We start from the raw sequence: 21,870 nt of genomic DNA, 5'->3' as shown, positions 1-21,870 counted from the left end.
CAGAAAACCTCTGAATGAATATTAAAAGTTCAAATTCTTCTAATTGAAATGAACTTAAAAGATGAACAAAAATTCTGGAGAAAATACAAACTTTAATATACAGCATAATGTTTTTCAGACATATACACATGTGTATATCATGTTTAATAGTATTACATACATCAATTTGTTTTGTATGTCATAGAAAATAACATAAAAATCTTAAGTCATATTTTACAGCTTCTTTCTGAAAAGGACTAGTAGAATAAATAAAAATAACTAAATTAAATAACTAAATAAAAAATAATAAGCAAGATATGAAATACATGAAAATTCAACTTTTAAAACCACAATCCTGAACCTTTAAATTGTGTTGGTTTCTTAGAACATGGCTGAACAGCTGTTTCTATCGGTCTACTTAATCTGTCTACACATCTTTTTATTACTCATTCTTCTTTATGTTTTAATGTAAACACAGTCCACACAGTGGTAAAAGAGAACTGTATAGAGATTTTTGAGTAAAGTCAAATGAAAGCGTAAGGTGGTGACACAGTTTAACACATGCAAATAATCAAATAAACACATTAGTCCTTTTTGTGAACATGGATAAATAAGTATCAATAGCATTGTTCAGCCATGCCACTAAATGCTTTTTTACACATTGTTTTAACCTGGGCTCAGACACAAAGTCCCAAAATTAGTTAGTCCCTGACTTTGAGTTGTGGTTATGACTAATTATTATACACAAGGCTTTATCTATCTGAACTCTAAGGACACAAATATGAAAAAAAAAACCTATACTTACCAGCTGATACCCCACACTACACACTAGGTGTGCCATGTGACCTGAAACTTTGGTACAAAATCATCATAATCATTCTGTTAACACTGTTTTTTAACGCTGTTTGTGTTGCTGTTCAGCAGTTTAAAATGTTTTAGATTGGATTACATGGAATGAATTTGAATTTTCTTGGGGGGTTTTGTGTGTGTTTTGTTCTTAGCAGATTTTTTCTTCCATACTGTTGAATTCCAGTTACCACATTTCTGGTCATATGACATCCCGAGTGCCCACTTAAAAAAAATCCCCACAGTTAATTCAACATTAGAACAAAATAAAAATATCCATCCATCCATCCATTCGCTTCCGCTTATCCTTTCCAGGGTCGCGGGGGGCGCTGGAGCCTATCCCAGCTGTCATAGGGCGAAAGGCGGGGTACACCCTGGACAGGTCGCCAGTCTGTCACAGGGCCAACACACAGGGACAGACAACCATTCACACTCACATTCACTCGCACATTCACACCTAGTGACAATTTGGATTAATCAATTAACCTATCCCCACAAATAAAAAAATAAAAATATGTTAAAGAAAAAAAGGTTTGCTCTGTGATGAAATACTAAATAAGCATACATTGTACAGAGCACTAACAATGACAACAATCCTTTAGCCTGTTGATCAGAGAGAGGCAGTCATTATGTCCATTTAAAACCTGTAATCACAGAGCACATCGTTTCTGTGAAACTATAAAGTCCCATATGATCCTCATCATGTCCAGTGACTTCAGAGTGGATCCTCCCTGTCATCCAGCCACAGTTTGATGTGTGGCAAGCAGCACAGAAGCAGGATAGCTGAGGACTTTAAAAGAAGAGCAGAAAACAGGAATATGTAGTTGTAAATGTAAATATCAGTGATACTTGTCTTGTCAAAGGGAATAAAATAATGAAAATGTTAACTTACACACTCATTTAGGGAGGATCTTGACACTGCACAGAGGAGGCACAGTCAGTCTGACAATGATGGTGATCTCCAGGGATGTTTTCCTGCAGCAACATTCCTGCCAACTGGCCATATGATCCAGAGTAGTGGGTTTGTAATGAACAGAAAGGTGTATATGTTAGGTAGTGTGCACTCAGAGCTGGTCCTAAGAAACAAACACATCCTGTAATAAACTGAATACCTGTAGTAGTGCTGCTGCAAATATGAAGCCCTTCTATCATGAGTGGTTTCAAAGAAGGTGTTTTGGAGGCTCAGTCACAGAAACTGTGCCGTCTGTTCAGTCCTGAGTGTCTCAGCTCTGAAGGGGATGGATCACAGAGGGAAACACCTGAGTACAGACATTACAATACACTCTAACACTCCTAAGGTCAAGTGAAAACACAATTTAAACACTTTACAAAGAATGAATACATGTTTTCATGGAAATTATGTCATTAACCCTTTTTGTTGTGAGTAAATCTCACCGACTGCTTGTGGGACAAGCTAGAAGGAGGACTTATCACAGAATGTCTCCTGTGCTCCAGATGTGAAGTCTCACGCTCTGATTGTATGGCGATGAAGATGGTGATGATGAAGTTTCTCTGATCTGTGGCATTACAGTTTCTGGCTGCTATGTGCTTCACATTGTTGGATTTTACATGTGAAGCTTGGAGAAGACACAGGAGGACTGTGTCTTGCTTAAAAAAAAAAAAGAAAAAAAAAGGAAACCTAACAGGAAAGGAAACCCCCCCCCTCAACTCCCACCGTACCCTCCCCTCCCACTCAACTCCCCAACCTCACACCATCCAATGTCTATACAAATGTAGGGTATCAGCTGGTAACAGAAAGCAAGTGTAACATATGCACTACATATGTAACACTGCTGAAACATTTCTGGCCAGAAATGTGCAGTTATCAACCCAGACCCACCCTGATGATTGCACTGGCCAGAAACATGATAAAAGCTCATAAAAATTTATGTTTCATAGTAAAATTGGTCCAAAAATATAATCGTATACTTTTGAAAAAGTTTAAAGTTTATAACAAACCAAAATAATAACATTTTTGTAAATAGTATTTCAAAATAGAGGCACACATAAAGTGGCTTAACTGTCATTATTGCTGTAATTAGGTTTGTTTGTTTGTTTGTTTGTTTGTTTTTTTAAAAAGCAACCTTTAGTCATTATTGTTCTCTCAGAAACAATGAAGAAGCTGTTGAACATTTATGTGTTGTGTAGGCAATCCTCTGGTCCACCCTCCCTCCCTCCCAGCCACAGTGAGACTGGGGCAGCCTGGCAGGATGTTGAAGCCTGGCTGCAGAGAGGATATGCCTACACTATTCATTTTAAACTGCTATATTTGATTTTTCTGACATTTATAGGTTACTGTTAGTGAATTTTAGATTTTCTGTAATAAATAAAATTGTCATCTTTTACTGATATCATTACTTAATTCATGTAATTGTATTTTATGTAAACAATTCAAACATTATACTGCAATGCAGGGCGTCAACTTTTAAATATCGCTCTACTTTATGTCTGTGAAGGTTCTCAGTCATCCAGGTCATCGTAGTCAAAGGAGCTCGCAAAGAAAAGCGTCTCGACTTCTTTCTGGAGTTCAAGCATCGCTCTACTTTCTTAAGTCATTCAAAAATATAGATATTACTTACTGTATTCAAAGATCTAGATCATGAATCATCACAGGACAATACACAGTATACTGGGTCATGGTAACTATGGTAGGTCTTCATGACTCCAGAATGGAGACATCGATCTGACTGAGAAATGAAAATTAGGTCAAGCAGTGTGTTCTTCTCTGTGGTAGGGGCAGTGATGACCTGTGCGTATCCCCTAGACTCAAACAGCTCCAGGATTGGTTTGTTTGCACTGGATAAAACATTCTCATTAAAATCACCACAAACTATGATGGGATGACAGTCCATGATCTCCAATGAGTCTAATAGGCTTACCAGGTTTTTCAGGAATGGCCTCAGAGTGTAGTCTGGAGGTCTGTATACAACTGCAATCAGAGCACTGACTGGTGCTTCAACCTTTAAAGCCAGAAATTCAAGGTCAGTTACATTATGGATGTACTGTTTTTCATGCACTTGAATGTCACTTTTCACATAAACAGCAACTCCACCACCACTTCTGTTTGCCATCTGGGGAAAGTTTGTGTAGGACAGGTGTCTGTTCCGTTTGAACAAATTGTAATTTTCCAAGTGGAGACTCTCTGCGACAAAAGAGCCCCGCAGGTGTGTTTCTGTTAGGCACAAAACATCTGCTAGACACAATTCATGGTGACTTTTGATGTCATTAATGTGAGCTGGCAGTCCCTCTGTATTATGATGAACAATGGTGAAAACCTCTGACCTGCTCAGTGTTTGCCTCACGTGTAGAAGAGGCATCATGTCATCAAGGTTGGCTTGTCTCATGTTCTCAAGCGCTGCAGTGATTTCTGGGTTGGTGAATATTTTTTTCTCCTCCATATCAAGAAGATACAGTCCACTGAGAGACGTCACTCTACTGACAGCTACGTAGGCCATGCCGGGCTCAAAAATGCTCTTAAGAGAGACAACAGCTGATGTAGTTGTCATACCCTGTACCTTATGTATTGTACATGCAAAGGCCAGCTTCACTGGGAACTGTCTTCGTACCACTCCTTTCTGCTTCAGATTCTCCTCTGCTCTCTCAATGTACACCATGTCGTCTGCTGGTGTGCGGTTATTCTTTCCAGATGTCTCATTATCCATTTTAAGTCCAAGCTTGATGATGTGTTGGTCGTTTTCAGAGTGAACTACTCTAAGTAGTATTCCAAAAGCTCCATTAACCAAACCATTTTGTATGTCAATGTTTCTGGTGAGCATGACACGAGCTCCTTCTGCAACTTTCAGTGTGTCTGGTAACTCGTTTTTACCTCCTTTCAATGGTCTGTCTTGAAGTGCCATTCTGCCAGTTCTAGGATCTTTTCTATAATCATCTGCATGGATGTCAATGATATGAGTGTGGAGCAGAGCCAGTGTTGCAGAGTTGTGTGCATCCACTTCTTTATTAGTTGCAAAAATGTGCAACGCATCAGTTGGACAAAGGGCTGGTTCAGTTATGGCCTGTGACAACAAATTTCTATCTGCTTCGCAAAGCTCATCCAACTTTCCTTTCACACGAATTCTGTTCAGCATCTCTGCAAAGACAACATCATCTTTCTGACGCATAATCTCAGTCAGAGTGATCATCTGAAAATGCTCCCGCCACAGGTCGATCTCGGACGGGTCGTGCACACAGAGAGGTTTAGACTGTCGCACTGGGGGTAGCTGATAGAAGTCTCCGACAGCAATGACTGACATGCCTCCAAAGGGTCTCCGAGTCCCTTTGATCTGTTTGAGTCTTGCATCTACATATGCAAACAGATGTCTTGACACCATAGACACTTCGTCAATGACGATTATTTCAGCATTCAAAAGTTCTGATCTGACTTCATCCAGCTGATTGCCAAGTCCCTGAATGGGAGGTTTTAAGCTTCTAGGCAGCTTGAGAAGAGAATGCAGTGTTGTTCCAGAAATGTTAAATGCTGCAGTCCCAGTGAAAGCAGTTAACAGGACAGTGGGTTTTGATATGTCAACGTCGTCTGCATATCTGGGCACTTTGCTCAGTATCTTAGATGCTTCTGAGTAGATGCATTTGATAAGATGTGATTTTCCTGTTCCAGCACCACCATTAATATAAAAGAAAAACTGCTCTGGATTTAGAGCACAGACTCTTTTAATGCACCAGTCTCTAACTGCATAAAATATGCAGGCTTGCTTCTTGTTCAGATTCTGAAACATCTGACGTAACAATGTGGGATCAATAGCAGGGGGTTCCCTGATGGCTCTGACTTCTGTTGAAGCATCAGCCTGACGGCTGTAGTCGGGCACATCTTCCTGTTCATTTTCATTGTCTCGCTCTCTTTCTTGTTCAACAAGTGGCAACCTTACGAGATCTGATTCAGGTGCCAGATTACACCATTCGTCAGTCACACCTCTGTTCTGCTCATATTCCTCAACAGCGCTCTCGATCTCCTCACTGTTTTTCTCATATTTTTCTCTGTTTCTTTTGACAATGTGTTGCACGTACTCAAGATGGTCAGTACCTGGTAGCTGTACACAGCCAGCACCATAGAAAGCCTGATAGGTTGGCAACGATGGTGTTTTCAGTTCGTGGTCTGAACGATGAGGAAGGTACAGTTTAAGCAGTCTTCCGTAATATTGCTCTGGATGTTTTTCTTGTGAGCAGCGGTGAAATCTGATGATAGCAGGCTTATTGTTTTTGCGCCTTTGCACAAACCCCATCTCATTGAGAAGGGGCAAAACATCTTTACCTTTTTTCTGTTGGCCATAGACAATCCTGCAAGTAGCAGCAAAGTCTGCCATGCACATCTCCTCATACTCTGGTGTTTCAGGTCTGGCTTTGTATTTGTCATTCAAAGATGTCATCCAAACATTGGAAGACTCAGGTGTTGTGTTGTCCAGAACTGACAGGGGACGACTCATTTTCACAGGATTATCATCAGTTGGAATGAATATTACAGCACGTGAGCATTGCTTCATGTGAAGACCACATGCACGAGCAACACACTCCTGTGCACTGATCTCTCGCTTCTTTGAATATGCCTGCATGACGGCTCTCATTTCATCGCACTCATTTACACTGTCCTTATGGGAGTTCTCAATGACAGTTTTCAGGTACTCAGATAGCCCGCCCTCTTTTTTTGATATATATTTCATTAAATAATTTGCAGCACCAAAAGCATCTAAAACAAAGCTTATGTCGATATTACTGTTCCAGGCTTCAAGCAGATGTGGATTATAGCCGTTTATCCAAGAGTCTTTTGGATCACGCTTTAGTATGATCGTACTCCTCATGTTCATTTTATTCAGGTATCTCTCATATTCTGCATGTGTCAACTTGCATCTTTCCAAGAGCTGCTCTAAACTCATGGAAGCAGTTTCAGGTTCATTCAGCAGCTGGTTCAGTGGTCTGAGCTTGTTCTTTGCCGTTTCTACTTCCAGTGCATCATCCTCACTGGGTCTTGTGATCATTGTCTCATTGCAGGGTGGTTTGGGAAAACCAAAACGGCACCCGGAGCTTAAACTCCTAAAGCACGTCTTTGTGTGGTTCTTACTGTGTTTTTGCACTTCTGTTACTTTTTTGTACAGTTCAGGTTGTTTATGTGGATCAGGCAGCTGAGCTGTGATGTATTTGTTTATAAAATCAAGAACAGTTTGCTCATCATCCTCCTCAAACACAGGAGCACCTTCTACCCACAGGAGGCAGTGTATGTGTGGGCTTCCTCTGTGCTGAAACTCAACTCTGTAAAAGTAGTCAATGACTTTGCCAAGTGGCTCTGCGGGAGATAAGAGTAAATCTCTGAATAATGCTTCAACTCTCTTGTCAAACATGCGCATTGTTGTGACAGGATTGCTTCTCAGGATGTCACACTTTGCTGACCAGTCGAGTCCTTCAAAATTCACTTGTTCACCTTGCTGCCTTGTTATTGCCTCGATCACTTCAGGCCAGCGCATTTCAGCAGCTGAAAATGTGCAAAAGAACGTGGGAGTTCCCAACTGTCTGATCATGGCAAAAAGATCTCTTGTTGTTTTCTCCCAATAGGCTGGGGTTCCTCTCAGAGGCTGCATGAATCTCACTGCATCTTTATTTCGCACCAGTTTCTCCACCTCATGTTTATCTTGTAACATGCCTGAGGTTATTTTTCTACCATCTCTGGTCAGAGGCTTTGCCTTCCTTAACTGTACTGTCATGCTGGATGTAGCCAAGTGTATTTCAGTCACAAACTGTGCAAAGAATAAATAGTTTGTGTCTTTGGCAAAACGATCATCAATGCAGAAAAGTCTTGATTTGAAATACCCACTGGGGGATACTTTGATCAGCCTTCTTTCATCAAGTGTGTTTTGGCCTGTAGGAAACTGCACAGGGAAGGCCATGGCCTCCAGTTTAGGTGTTTTGAAAAAACTTATTGGATTGTTTCTCTCTGCAGGAGCAACAGAGTAGATTCCTTCACTGAAACATAATATCTCCTCAGCCACATCAGGGGGCTGCAAACAGGACTCGAGTGCAAAACCACCATTAGTCAGTCCATCTGCTTGCTCTGAATCATCTCTCATCTGTTCATGCGATTGTTCACCATCACAGGGTAACATGTCAATGTCCTGTTCATTTATATTTTGTGCTTCACTCAGTGCATTTTTCTCACAGCTGTCAATTTCCATTAAATCAGCCTCATCATAATCGTCCTCATTCATGTTTTCATCATCATCATCCTCATCATCTTCATCAGGAAGAGTTGGATCACACAGCTCAGCATCATCTCTGATGCTCACATCCTTATACTGTGGATGAATCTGCTTGAGTTTATGCAGTGCTTGCACAAGTTTAGACCAGCTTACAGTCTGAAACAGCTGATGACCTTTGTAAGACAAGCGTCTCTTCAGTTTTACTCTCAAGACCTGAGAATTAATTCTTAATCGAGGCAATGCTTCAACAGTTTCCTGTACCTCTGATGGGACACAGACCACATTTCCTCTAATTGCTCTTTGTCTGCCTTTGGGAAGAGGAATGATCTTGGCAAATGGTATGCACTTGGCTATGAGATGTCTCTCCAGTATGTTGAGATCAGACAGTTCAGGTGGAGTATCAGCAAGATCCAGTTTATTGGCAACAGCAAGCGCTGGCATGGATCCATTTTTAAGATGATTGTGGCAGGTGTGACAAATCCACTCTCTCTTTCTCTCATCGGGAACATTGCACTGCTCATTTCTGCAGTTTTCATCACAAACATGAACAAATCTTCCAGTCAAACATGTTGCAACTACATGTGGGTTTTTGACATACTTTGACCTTGTGCAGGGTCGCACTTGGTTTGGAAATGAAGCCTTGAAGCATACAGTACATGGGTATGATGGTCCAGCTTTGATTTGTGATTTGAACACAGATATGGCCTCGTTGATCACACTGTTGTCACTCTCTTGGGTTTGTCTGTTCACCCATCTGTATTTCCTTTTTATTTTCATTGCACATCTCATGTTGTGCATAATCCTGAATGCAAGATTACTTTGATACCTGTCTCGCATTAGTTGTTTCATTAGTTGTCTGTGTCTTACTCTGAATGCATTGTCACGTGCATAACGCTGAGTCACTCGAGATCTCTGTCTCTCTCTGAATTCAGGGTTTTCTTGATACCTTTTAGTTATATAGTTTTTTTGTTTTTGTCTAAATTCAGCATTGTCACAGTAGCGTCTTTTAATATATTGTTGTTGTTTCTTTCTAAATTCATCGTTCTCACAGTAGCGTCTTTTAATATATTGTTGTTGTTTCTTTCTAACTGTAGCATTCTCAGAAAAACGTTTTTTAACATATTGTTTTTGTTTCTTTCTGAATTCATCATTTTCACAGTAACGTCTTCTAATATATTGCTGTTGTTTCTGTCTGAATTCATCATTTTCACAGTAACGTCTTCTAATATATTGCTGTTGTTTCTGTCTGAATTCATCATTTTCACAGTAACGTCTTTTCATATACTGTTGTTGTTTTTGTCTAACTTCAGGATTGTTTTTATATGTCTCGCTTGTGCAAGATTTTTTCTTTTCTTTGTAATCTTTATTTGAAGCATACTTTTGTCGTTCTTTCCTTTTTTGGTTTTCTTTTCTCTGATTTCTGGGTTTCTCTGATGCCATTAATCTTCTTTTCCTTTTTTGCCTTTGTTGTTTATTAACTTTTTTCACTTTTTGTAAAACTATATCAGAAAGGTCACAGGCAGCAACATTTGTTATGGCAGCATTTGATTGACATGAAAAAGCATCACTTGATGGAAGGAAACTTAATTCACTGCATAGTTCTTCAGTTGGTATATTAGGAGGTTCATTCTGATCTTCATATGATGTGAACTGAGTCATGTGGACTTCTTTTTGTTTCACCAGTGGCGTACAAATGGACATTTGACAAAAGATATTTTCAGTCGGATCAGTGGTTGTGTTTCTCCTTGGAGTAGAGGGGTTTGCTTCATCAACAGTTGTATCAGAGTGAGTAGGTGCCACAGCAGTGGCAGCTGTTGGTCTGCAGACTGTGTCTGTGATAGTATCACTCAGGTTGACTGTGCTCATACTGTAGAACTGCACAGGCTTCAGTTCATAGTTACAAGAGGGTGATATCTCCATCATTTCATAAGAATCTTGGAGCCTCTTAATCATGTCACTGAGGAGTGTGAATTTCAGCATCACAGCTGTACCACGATTACGTGACTGTAGTAGTAGAGGAAGACCAATGGGTGTTCTGGGGTGTGGGTCAAAGAAACCATATATGCCTGATGTGGATCTGAACACTGCGATACACAATCCACTCATAATCAGTAAGGCATACTGCACATCTGACAACAGGCAGCTCAGTCCTGCTTCTAAGCTCAGAAAGGTATCTACTGCCTCCTCTGGAGGTTCTTCAAATGTCCCATACCGGGAAGGCTGTGTCATGTTGACATGATACATAGACCTGCGAGCATCAACTTTGTCTGGCAGCTCATCGGTTGCCAAATGAATATTTTTAGGAAATCTTTTCTTGGCCTCTTTGTACATCACATCACCTTTATCCAAGACCAGATTAAGGTCAGCTGTAGTCATGTTTTCATTCTCATGAAGGAAAGCAAGAAATGTGAGTGAGTTACATGTGCACTGCTTGTTTCTGGAGTCTCCATATTTAGGATGAGCCTGGCTGCGAGATGCACAGACATGTATAACAGAGGGCTGGTTTTCAAGGTTCAGTCTTTCTGCATGAGATGGTCCTGCCACATCACTGTGACAGCCTCTTTTCAAAAAATCAGCATAACCCACCTGTGGGTCACATGACACCTCATGTTGTTCATTAAATTCATGCTGCAGTCCACTCTTTACAGCATCAGCATAAGATACCTGTTGTACATGTGCAGGAACATGTTGACCTGCCTGTTTGACACTGTCAGAATTGGTCTTTGTAGACACAAAGTCTTCTGCAGAGCTCTGAGGAAAATCAAACTCAGCTTGTTCACATGTTGGTACTTTGTGAAACTCATGAAACTTTTTCCAGCGTTGTTTTGCAGCTTGTGACTTTGTCTGCTTCCTTGGCATTTTCACACACTGCAAGTGTTTCTTAGTCTTTAGAAAATATGTTCACAAGATAAGAGTGGCACACACCAGGAGATGTTGTCTTTGTTTTTATATTTCAGTTTTTATTTGTCTTAAACAGTTGTCTTTCGTTTGACAGTTTGTTCTTCAGTTGAGAGAATATTATGCACTCTCTTTATTGGCTTGGCACAACTTAGCAACAAGCCAAGAGTGAAAAACAGGTAGAGAGAAAATTTAGAAGAGAGAACAGGCAGAGCAGGAGAGACACGGCTGGGAAATCACAATCAAACCGTGAATTAGTTTTCTTTGTTTGTTCAGTTTGTTCTCAGGTAGAGGCAATATATGCACTCTTTATTGCTTTAATGGCTTGGCGTTTTTCAGCAGCAAGCCAAGAGTGAAAAACAGGTAGAGAGAAAATTTAGCAGTGAGAACAGACAGAGCAGGAGAGACACGGCTTTAAATCAAACCGCAGATTTTTCTTTGTTTGTTCAGTTTGTTCATAGGTTGAGGCAAAATATGCACTCTTTATTGCTTTGTTGGCTTGGCGTTTTTCAGCAGCAAGCCAAGAGTGAAAAACAGGTAGAGAGAAAATTTAGCAGAGAGAACAGACAGAGCAGGAGAGACACGGCTTTAAATCAAACCGCAATAAGATTCTTGGTTTGGCAAAATTTCTCACAAACCACAGAGTGAAATACAGATGGAAAGAAGGCAGAGACAACAGGTGGAGCAGGACAGAGGATAGAGGGGTTGGGGGGTTGGGATGTGAGAGAGAAGACTGGAGATCTGGTCCTTGTTCTTCTTCTGCACACTGTGAACAAAAAACAAGAAAAAAATTATTTTATTAAAATTATATCACATGGTAATTGTATGAACTAATTGTGACTACTGAAAAAGGACAAAACAAATATTCAAGCTAAACTGTTGTCGGCTGCCATGTGCAAAAAGTTGCATAATTGGGCACTTTTTAAAAGAATAAATATTTAATTAAATTCAGCAATAATATTTTTAAATACAAATATGATTGAGTGAATCATTAATTAATCACATGTAGTGTGACTACAAAAATGTACGAAAAAAATATTTTAGCCCAATTGTTAAGCTGCACTTATGTGTATTTATTATAAAATTGTGTTTAAAAGGTCTAGCACAAAGTTTGAACCCATCACTTTACATCTTATATTAGTCAGATTATTTTATTATTTTGGTCTACTTCTCTTACAGTATGTGCACACCTACCAGGCAAAGCACAGTGTCAGTCAGGTTCCTGAAAGTGTAACACGAGAAATAATACGTTAGTTGTCTGTACAGTGTTATCAGACTAACAGAAATACAAAGCCCACACGACATGATACACTGAACTTATAGTCAGCAGGGTAATTATAGAGTAATATAGCACACCAACTGATACAGCAGTCATTTTACAATTCAAACTAATTAACTGAAGTATTGCCACTTATGTAAGGCTACTGTTAGACTGTTACTAGCCTTAGCATTGCTGCTAGCGCTAGCATTCCGGCTAGCATTAGCACTTCAGTTAGTGTTAGCAATGCAGCTAGCGTTAGCATTGCAGCTAGCGTTAGCAATGCTACTAGCGCTAGCACTCTTACTGTTAAAACTGAGCCACAATGGCAATAATAAAGCTCATTTCTTACTTTTGTCTCACTGACCGGCAAGAAATATCACAGGAATATTATTTTTGTCAGTTAACAAGTGCTAAGGCTAGTGTTAGCACTATAGCTAGCGTTAGCATTGTTGCTAGCATTAGCATTGTTGCTAGCATTAGCATCGAAGCTAGCGTTAGCACTGCTGCTAACAGCAAAACATCATAAACGTATATAAATGATAGCGAAGGTTATTCTTTTTTCTTTCTTCTTTGAATTCTTTTTAACTCTGTTGGACTTGATATGTGAGTTTAAATGTCAAACATGTATTTTTTCCATCATAAAAATAAAACACTGCAGTACTGAGTGTACTGTACTTACCACAGCAGAGAGCGAAGCGGAATGACGACAGTTGGTCCAGTGATAGGTTAAAAACAGATGAGGCGTTCAGGTGGTGCTTGGAAATTTGACCATCAGTTTGAACAGCAATAATGAGCATATACATGTCTGTGTGTTGGTCTCTGTGTGTGACAGACATAGAGAGATAGAGGGAAAAAATACACTATACTAGTGTACAAATTGGTACTTTTTGCCCAAGTATAAGCGAATGAGTGACATACAGAAAAACAGGGCAACTGGCATTAAATGAGCAAATAAAAAGTATTAAATCTTGAACTGTTTTGTGGGTTTTATTTTAAGACTACTTTGAGTGTATTCGTGGGGAGATAAACTATACAGACTATAAACAAAAACATTAAATGAGATTAGATTAGTTAAAAGGTGGGGAAATTAACTACAGACCAATAGATGCTGAGAGCTTTAATTATCCAGTCAGAAAGGATGATTTTGAAGTCATCAACTGACTCCAACTGCCCAGATCTGAAAAACCTTTGTGCCAATCACAATGCTCTACTTAGTTGGCATATACTAACTAGTGACAAACTATTAATCTGTGGCAAAACCCTGTCAAATCTGTCTTATTGTACTATTGAAAAAGTTAATCTTACTACAATCTAACATTTTTAGGTTTAACCTTGGCAGAGTGAGAGAGAGCTCGTTAAGCAGGCAGGTGTGAGCCTGGTTGCTATAATAACTGCACCCAATGGCTCCATACACACGACACAGACATGCGCCTCACTTTTGCTGCTTAAAATGAACAGAAAAGTCAGGCCGAAACAAATTCTTCCCAAATGAAAAGTACATGTCGTGTTGACAAAATTCTTTCACCGTGAGCGACAGCAATGTCTAGTCTACTGAATTCTCAGTTTTCATGTCTGTGGAGTTTATTATATGGACGTGGTGACAGTGGAAAGACACCATGCTCTTCTGATTTTCAAACAAACCTTCTGAGCCATTTTAACATTAGAGTCTATGGAAGAGTTGGAGGGAGGAGGCTGTGCATTGGTGACATTTATGAAAGAACCATAACACCTAGTACAATAGTAAACACATTGGATGAAAGAGGACAGCCATGGCTACGTTTTGAGGGTAAAATCATACCTGTAGAGCAAACGCTGTGGACACAGCAGCAGTTTTAAAAAAGATTTTAAGATTAATTTTTTTGCTCCTCTCACTCTAGCAGTTGAGCTGCCTCACTCTAGCCCCAACATTCCGTCCCATACACACCCATTATAAACTCTGAAACGGGTGAAAAAACATCATGAAACTTAAACTGGAACTGAAGACAAAGTATAATAGATATTGAAAAGATAAATACAAGTTGAATAGTTGAATGTCTTGTCTTCGTTTTAAAGTTTGAATGGTGGCTCTATGTCAATGTATGTGGAAGTAGTAAGAGTTTAAAAATGAGTAAGTTGAATGAGGATTTGAAGGGTATCCCCATTGAAATACATGGGAAATTTTTGTTGAATAAAGTTGAATAAAATTAAAAATATAAATGTTAAAAATGAGAAAAATAGAAGCAATCATGTCCAAAAGAATAGGAATCTAATGGTGTTTGAATGGTTTTTCTAAGTTGAATGGTTTTGAAGGAGTAGGCTTTCAAAAAACGTACGGAATAGATAATAATAAAATAGAACTAGAAAGTGCATTTTCTGAAGAAACTGCAGTGTGAATGCTTGAATCTGAATGTATGCACTGAAATGAATTAATTGCTGAATTTTGAGTTAAAAATATTGAATGAGATAAAAAAAAAAAAAAAAAAAAAACGAATTTAACCTGAAAACAAAGGTGCTGAACTGCTAAAAGCTGAAGGTTACACAGAAGGAGTTGGAAAAAAACTGAAAATGTTTTAAATGTAAATTAGAAAACCCTAAGAAATGAGAAAAGAACATTTAGAGTCAGAAAACATCTGAATGAATATTAAAAGGTCATATTCTTTGAATCACTGAATGACTCAAATGTGATCCCTCCACTTTGATCCACACAGTTTAAAAAGTTTAAATGCCTGAGCTTTGAAAGATACGGTGTTGGAAAGAGAACAATAATGGCGACAATTTGAGGGTAAAATGATGGCTGTAACACTGTGGACACAGCAGCAGTTGAAAGAGAAGTGCTTAAGATGAATCTTGGTACAGTGGCAGGCAGAGCTCGTTAAGCAGGCAGGTGTGAGCCTGGTTGCTATAGTGACCGCACCCAATGGCTCCATACACACGTACACAGACATGCGCCTCACTTTTGCTGCTTAAAATGAACAGAAAAGTCAGGCCGAAACAAATCGTTCCCAAATGAAAAGTAAAAGTCGTATTGACAAAATTCTTTCACCGTGAGTGACAGCAATGTCTAGTCTACCTAATTCTCAGTTTTCATGCCTGTGGAGTTTATTATATGGACGTGGTGACAGTGGAAAGACACCATGCTCTTCTGATTTTCAAACGAACCTTCTGAGCCATTTTAACATTAGAGTCTATGGAAGAGTTGGAGGGAGGAGGCTGTGCATTGGTGACATTTACGAAAGAACCATAACACCTAGGACAATAGTAAACACATTGGATGAAAGAGGACAGCGATGGCTACGTTTTGAGGGTAAAATCATACCTGTAGAGCAAACGCTGCGGACACAGCAGCAGTTTTAAAAAAGATTTTAAGATTAATTTTTTTGCTCCTCTCACTCTAGCAGTTGAGCTGCCTCACTCTAGCCCCAACATTCCGTCCCATACACACCCATTATAAACTTTGAAACGGGTGAAAAAACATCATGAAACTTAAACTGGAACTGAAGAAAAAGTATAATAGATATTGAAAAGATAAATACAAGTTGAATAGTTGAATGTCTTGTCTTCGTTTTAAAGTTTGAATGGTGGCTCTATGTCAATGTATGTGGAAGTAGTAAGAGTTTAAAAATGAGTAAGTTGAATGAGAATTTGAAGGGTCTCCCCATTGAAATACATGGGAAATTTTTGTTGAATAAAGTTGAATAAAATTAAAAATATAAATGTTAAAAATGAGAAAAATAGAAGCAATGTTGTCCAAAAGAATAGGAATCTAATGGTGTTTGAATGGTTTTTCTAAGTTGAACGGTTTTGAAGGAGTAGGCTTTCAAAAAACGTACGGAAAAATAAAATATAACTAGAAAGTGCATTTTCTGAAGAAACTGCAGTGTGAATGCTTGAATCTGAATGTATGCATTGAAATGAATTAATTGCTGAATTTTGAGTTAAAAATTTTGAACGAGAAAAAAAAAAATCCCGAATTTAACGTGAAACCAAAAGTGCTGAACTGCTAAAAGCTGAAGGTTACACAGAAGAAGAAGTTGGAAAAAAAAGCTGAAAATGTTTTAATTGTAAATTAGAAAAACCTAAGAAATGAGAAAAGAACATTTAGAGTCAGAAAACATCTGAAAGAATATTAAAAGGTCATATTCTTTGAATCACTGAATGACTAAAATGTGATCCCTCCACTTGGATCCACACAGTTTAAAAAGTTTAAATGTCTGAGCTTTGAAAGACAAGATGTTGGAAAGAGAACAACGATGGCGACGTTTTGAGGGTAAAATGATGGCTTTAACACTGTGGACACAGCAGCAGTTGAAAGAGAAGTGTTTAAGATGAATCTTGGTACAGTGGCAGGCAGAGCTCGTTAAGCAGGCAGGTGTGAGCCTGGTTGCTATAGTGACCGCACCCAATGGCTCCATACACACGTACACAGACATGCGCCTCACTTTTGCTGCTTAAAATGAACAGAAAAGTCAGGCCGAAACAAATCGTTCCCAAATGAAAAGTAAAAGTCGTATTGACGAAATTCTTTCACCGTGAGCGACAGCAATGTCTAGTCTACCTAATTCTCAGTTTTCATGCCTGTGGAGCTTATTATATGGACGTGGTGACAGTGGAAAGACACCATGCTCTTCTGATTTTCAAACGAACCTTCTGAGCCATTTTAACATTAGAGTCTATGGAAGAGTTGGAGGGAGGAGGCTGTGCATTGGTGACATTTATGAAAGAACCATAACACCTAGGACAATAGTAAACACATTGGATGAAAGAGGACAGCGATGGCTACGTTTTGAGGGTAAAATCATACCTGTAGAGCAAACGCTGCAGACACAGCAGCAGTTTTAAAAAAGATTTTAAGATTAATTTTTTTGCTCCTCTCACTCTAGCAGTTGAGCTGCCTCACTCTAGCCCCAACATTCCGTCCCATACACACCCATTATAAACTCTGAAACGGGTGAAAAAACATCATGAAACTTAAACTGGAACTGAAGAAAAAGTATAATAGATATTGAAAAGATAAATACAAGTTGAATAGTTGAATGTCTTGTCTTCGTTTTAAAGTTTGAATGGTGGCTCTATGTCAATGTATGTGGAAGTAGTAAGAGTTTAAAAATGAGTAAGTTGAATGAGGATTTGAAGGGTCTCCCCATTGAAATACATTATAAATTTTTGTTGAATAAAGTTGAATAAAATTAAAAATATAAATGTTAAAAATGAGAAAATTAGAAGCAGTCATGTCCAAAATAATAGGAATCTAACGATGTTTGAATGGTTTTTCTAAGTTGAACGGTTTTGAAGGAGTAGGCTTTGAAAAAACGTACGGAAAAATAAAATATAATAATAATAATAACTAGAAAGTGCATTTTCTGAAGAAACTGCAGTGTGAATGCTTGAATCTGAATGTATGGACTGAAATGAATTAATTGCTGAATTTTGAGTTAAAAATATTGAATGAGATTTAAAAAAAACAACAAAAAAAAAAACGAATTTAACCTGAAAACAAAGGTGCTGAACTGCTAAAAGCTGAAGGTTACACAGAAGAAGAAGTTGGAAAAAAGCTGAAAATGTTTTAATTGTAAATTAGAAAAACCTAAGAAATGAGAAAAGAACATTTAGAGTCAGAAAACATCTGAATGAATATTAAAAGGTCATATTCTTTGAATCACTGAATGACTCAAATGTGATCCCTCCACTTGGATCCACACAGTTTAAAAAGTTTAAATGTCTGAGCTTTGAAAGACAAGATGTTGGAAAGAGAACAACGATGGCGACGTTTTGAGGGTAAAATGATGGCTTTAACACTGTGGACACAGCAGCAGTTGAAAGAGAAGTGTTTAAGATGAATCTTGGCAGAGTGGCAGGCAGAGCTCGTTAAGCAGGCAGGTGTGAGCCTGGTTGCTATAGTGACCGCACCCAATGGCTCCATACACACGACACAGACATGCGCCTCACTTTTGCTGCTTAAAATGAACAGAAAAGTCAGGCCGAAACAAATCGTTCCCAAATGAAAAGTACATGTCGTACTGACAAAATTCTTTCACCGTGAGCGACAGCCATGTCTAGTCTACCTAATTCTCAGTTTTCATGCCTGTGGAGCTTATTATATGGACGTGGTGACAGTGGAAAGACACCATGCTCTTCTGATTTTCAAACGAACCTTCTGAGCCATTTTAACATTAGAGTCTATGGAAGAGTTGGAGGGAGGAGGCTGCGCATTGGTGACATTTACGAAAGAACCATAACACCTAGGACAATAGTAAACACATTGGATGAAAGAGGACAGCGATGGCTACGTTTTGAGGGTAAAATCATACCTGTAGAGCAAACGCTGCGGACACAGCAGCAGTTTTAAAAAAGATTTTAAGATTAATTTTTTTGCTCCTCTCACTCTAGCAGTTGAGCTGCCTCACTCTAGCCCCAACATTCCGTCCCATACACACCCATTATAAACTCTGAAACGGGTGAAAAAACATCATGAAACTTAAACTGGAACTGAAGAAAAAGTATAATAGATATTGAAAAGATAAATACAAGTTGAATAGTTGAATGTCTTGTCTTCGTTTTAAAGTTTGAATGGTGGCTCTATGTCAATGTATGTGGAAGTAGTAAGAGTTTAAAAATGAGTAAGTTGAATGAGGATTTGAAGGGTCTCCCCATTGAAATACATTATAAATTTTTGTTGAATAAAGTTGAATAAAATTAAAAATATAAATGTTAAAAATGAGAAAAATAGAAGCAATGTTGTCCAAAAGAATAGGAATCTAACGGTGTTTGAATGGTTTTTCTAAGTTGAACGGTTTTGAAGGAGTAGGCTTTCAAAAAACGTACGGAAAAATAAAATATAATAATAATAAAGATTAGAATAACAATACTGTGAATGCTTTTCAAGCATTCACACTAATAATAACTAGAAAGTGCATTTTCTGAAGAAACTGCAGTGTGAATGCTTGAATCTGAATGTATGCACTGAAATGAATTAATTACTGAATTTTGAGTTAAAAATATTGAATGAGATTAAAAAAAAAAAAAAAAAAAACGAATTTAACCTGAAAACAAAGGTGCTGAACTGCTAAAAGCTGAAGGTTACACAGAAGAAGGAGTTGGAAAAAAACTGAAAATGTTTTAAATGTAAATTAGAAAACCCTAAGAAATGAGAAAAGAACATTTAGAGTCAGAAAACATCTGAATGAATATTAAAAGGTCATATTCTTTGAATCACTGAATGACTCAAATGTTATCCCTCCACTTTGATCCACACAGTTTAAAAAGTTTAAATGCCTGAGCTTTGAAAGACACGGTGTTGGAAAGAGAACAACGATGGTGACGTTTTGAGGGTAAAATGATGGCTTTAACACTGTGGACACAGCAGCAGTTGAAAGAGAAGTGTTTAAGATGAATCTTGGCACAGTGGCAGGCAGAGCTCGTTAAGCAGGCAGGTGTGAGCCTGGTTGCTATAGTGACCGCACCCAATGGCTCCATACACACGACACAGACATGCACCTCACTTTTGCTGCTTAAAATGAACAGAAAAGTCAGGCCGAAACAAATCGTTCCCATATGAAAAGTACAAGTCGTATTGACGAAATTCTTTCACCGTGAGCGACAGCAGCTTCTAGTCTACTGAATTCTCAGTTTTCATGCCTGTGGAGTTTATTATATGGACGTGGTGACAGTGTAAAGACACCATGCTCTTCTGATTTTCAAACGAACCTTCTGAGCCATTTTAACATTAGAGTCTATGGAAGAGTTGGAGGGAGGAGGCTGTGCATTGGTGACATTTATGAAAGAACCATAACACCTAGTACAATAGTAAACACATTGGATGAAAGAGGACAGCCATGGCTACGTTTTGAGGGTAAAATCATACCTCTAGAGCAAACGCTGCGGACACAGCAGCAGTTTTAAAAAAGATTTTAAGATTAATTTTTTTGCTCCTCTCACTCTAGCAGTTGAGCTGTCTCACTCTAGCCCCAACATTCCGTCCCATACACACCCATTATAAACTCTGAAACGGGTGAAAAAACATCATGAAACTTAAACTGGAACTGAAGAAAAAGTATAATAGATATTGAAAAGATAAATACAAGTTGAATAGTTGAATGTCTTGTCTTCGTTTTAAAGTTTGAATGGTGGCTCTATGTCAATGTATGTGGAAGTAGTAAGAGTTTAAAAATGAGTAAGTTGAATGAGGATTTGAAGGGTCTCCCCATTGAAATACATTATAAATTTTTGTTGAATAAAGTTGAATAAAATTAAAAATATAAATGTTAAAAATATGAAAAATAGAAGCAGTGTTGTCCAAAAGAATAGGAATCTAACGGTGTTTGAATGGTTTTTCTAAGTTGAACGGTTTTGAAGTTATAGGATTACAAAAAACGTACGGAATACAGAATAAAATATAACTAGAAAGTGCATTTTCTGAAGAAACTGCAGTGTGAATGCTTGAATCTGAATGTATGCACTGAAATGAATTAATTGCTGAATTTTGAGTTAAAAATATTGAATGAGATTAAAAAAAAACAAAAAAAAAAAACGAATTTAACCTGAAAACAAAGGTGCTGAACTGCTAAAAGCTGAAGGTTACACAGAAGAAGGAGTTGGAAAAAAACTGAAAATGTTTTAAATGTAAATTAGAAAACCCTAAGAAATGAGAAAAGAACATTTAGAGTCAGAAAACATCTGAATGAATATTAAAAGGTCATATTCTTTGAATCACTGAATGACTCAAATGTGATCCCTCCACTTTGATCCACACAGTTTAAAAAGTTTAAATGCCTGAGCTTTGAAAGATACGGTGTTGGAAAGAGAACAATAATGGCGACAATTTGAGGGTAAAATGATGGCTGTAACACTGTGGACACAGCAGCAGTTGAAAGAGAAGTGCTTAAGATGAATCTTGGTACAGTGGCAGGCAGAGCTCGTTAAGCAGGCAGGTGTGAGCCTGGTTGCTATAGTGACCGCACCCAATGGCTCCATACACACGCACACAGACATGCGCCTCACTTTTGCTGCTTAAAATGAACAGAAAAGTCAGGCCGAAACAAATCGCTCCCAAATGAAAAGTAAAAGTCGTATTGACAAAATTCTTTCACCGTGAGCGACAGCAATGTCTAGTCTACCTAATTCTCAGTTTTCATGCCTGTGGAGCTTATTATATGGACGTGGTGACAGTGGAAAGACACCATGCTCTTCTGATTTTCAAACGAACCTTCTGAGCCATTTTAACATTAGAGTCTATGGAAGAGTTGGAGGGAGGAGGCTGTGCATTGGTGACATTTATGAAAGAACCATAACACCTAGTACAATAGTAAACACATTGGATGAAAGAGGACAGCCATGGCTACGTTTTGAGGGTAAAATCATACCTGTAGAGCAAACGCTGCGGACACAGCAGCAGTTTTAAAAAAGATTTTAAGATTAATTTTTTTGCTCCTCTCACTCTAGCAGTTGAGCTGCCTCACTCTAGCCCCGACATTCCGTCCCATACACACCCATTATAAACTCTGAAACGGGTGAAAAAACATCATGAAACTTAAACTGGAACTGAAGAAAAAGTATAATAGATATTGAAAAGATAAATACAAGTTGAATAGTTGAATGTCTTGTCTTCGTTTTAAAGTTTGAATGGTGGCTCTATGTCAATGTATGTGGAAGTAGTAAGAGTTTAAAAATGAGTAAGTTGAATGAGGATTTGAAGGGTCTCCCCATTGAAAT

At 38.4% G+C, this 21,870-nt stretch overlaps 2 protein-coding genes and 1 long non-coding RNA gene across 6 annotated transcripts in view; 1 reads left to right on the top strand and 2 right to left on the bottom strand.

Annotated features, from left to right (window-relative positions):
- Positions 1 to 21,870, top strand: part of dhx32b (DEAH (Asp-Glu-Ala-His) box polypeptide 32b) — a 38,957-nt gene that overhangs the window by 4,447 nt on the left and 12,640 nt on the right. The window lies entirely within an intron of this gene.
- On the bottom strand, positions 73 to 10,741 carry LOC146695360 (uncharacterized). 4 transcript variants are annotated; one of them, XR_014923571.1, is made up of 4 exons: positions 3,705 to 10,741; positions 1,938 to 2,054; positions 1,718 to 1,821; positions 73 to 1,615 (listed from the first exon to the last, which is right to left on the bottom strand). XR_014923571.1 is itself a non-coding variant. In XM_085477458.1 (2 exons), exons 1-2 carry the CDS (start codon positions 10,398 to 10,400, stop codon positions 2,049 to 2,051), a joined length of 6,702 nt encoding a protein of 2,233 aa, XP_085333584.1. In that variant the 5' UTR covers positions 10,401 to 10,741; the 3' UTR covers positions 73 to 2,048. The 4 variants fall into 4 exon arrangements, 2 of the variants coding, with proteins under 2 accessions (XP_085333584.1, XP_085333585.1); XR_014923570.1 differs by having other exon boundaries at positions 73 to 1,821; XM_085477458.1 differs by having other exon boundaries at positions 73 to 2,054.
- On the bottom strand, positions 11,239 to 13,208 carry LOC146695359 (uncharacterized). Its single transcript, XR_014923572.1, has 3 exons — positions 12,863 to 13,208; positions 12,117 to 12,144; positions 11,239 to 11,688 (listed from the first exon to the last, which is right to left on the bottom strand). It is a non-coding gene; the product is annotated as an uncharacterized LOC146695359 (long non-coding RNA).

This window comes from Copadichromis virginalis, linkage group LG13 (assembly GCF_057382275.1).
Source record: "Copadichromis virginalis isolate Kocher_CV1m ecotype Utaka linkage group LG13, C_Virginalis_male_GT1.1, whole genome shotgun sequence".
NCBI lineage: Eukaryota > Metazoa > Chordata > Actinopteri > Cichliformes > Cichlidae > Copadichromis > Copadichromis virginalis.
This window is presented reverse-complemented; position numbering and strand designations above follow the sequence as displayed.

Excerpts from the sequence above, each read along its gene's own strand:
- LOC146695360 (XM_085477458.1), bottom strand. The coding sequence starts at position 10,400 with ATGACTACAGCTGACCTTAATCTGGTCTTGGATAAAGGTGATGTGATG.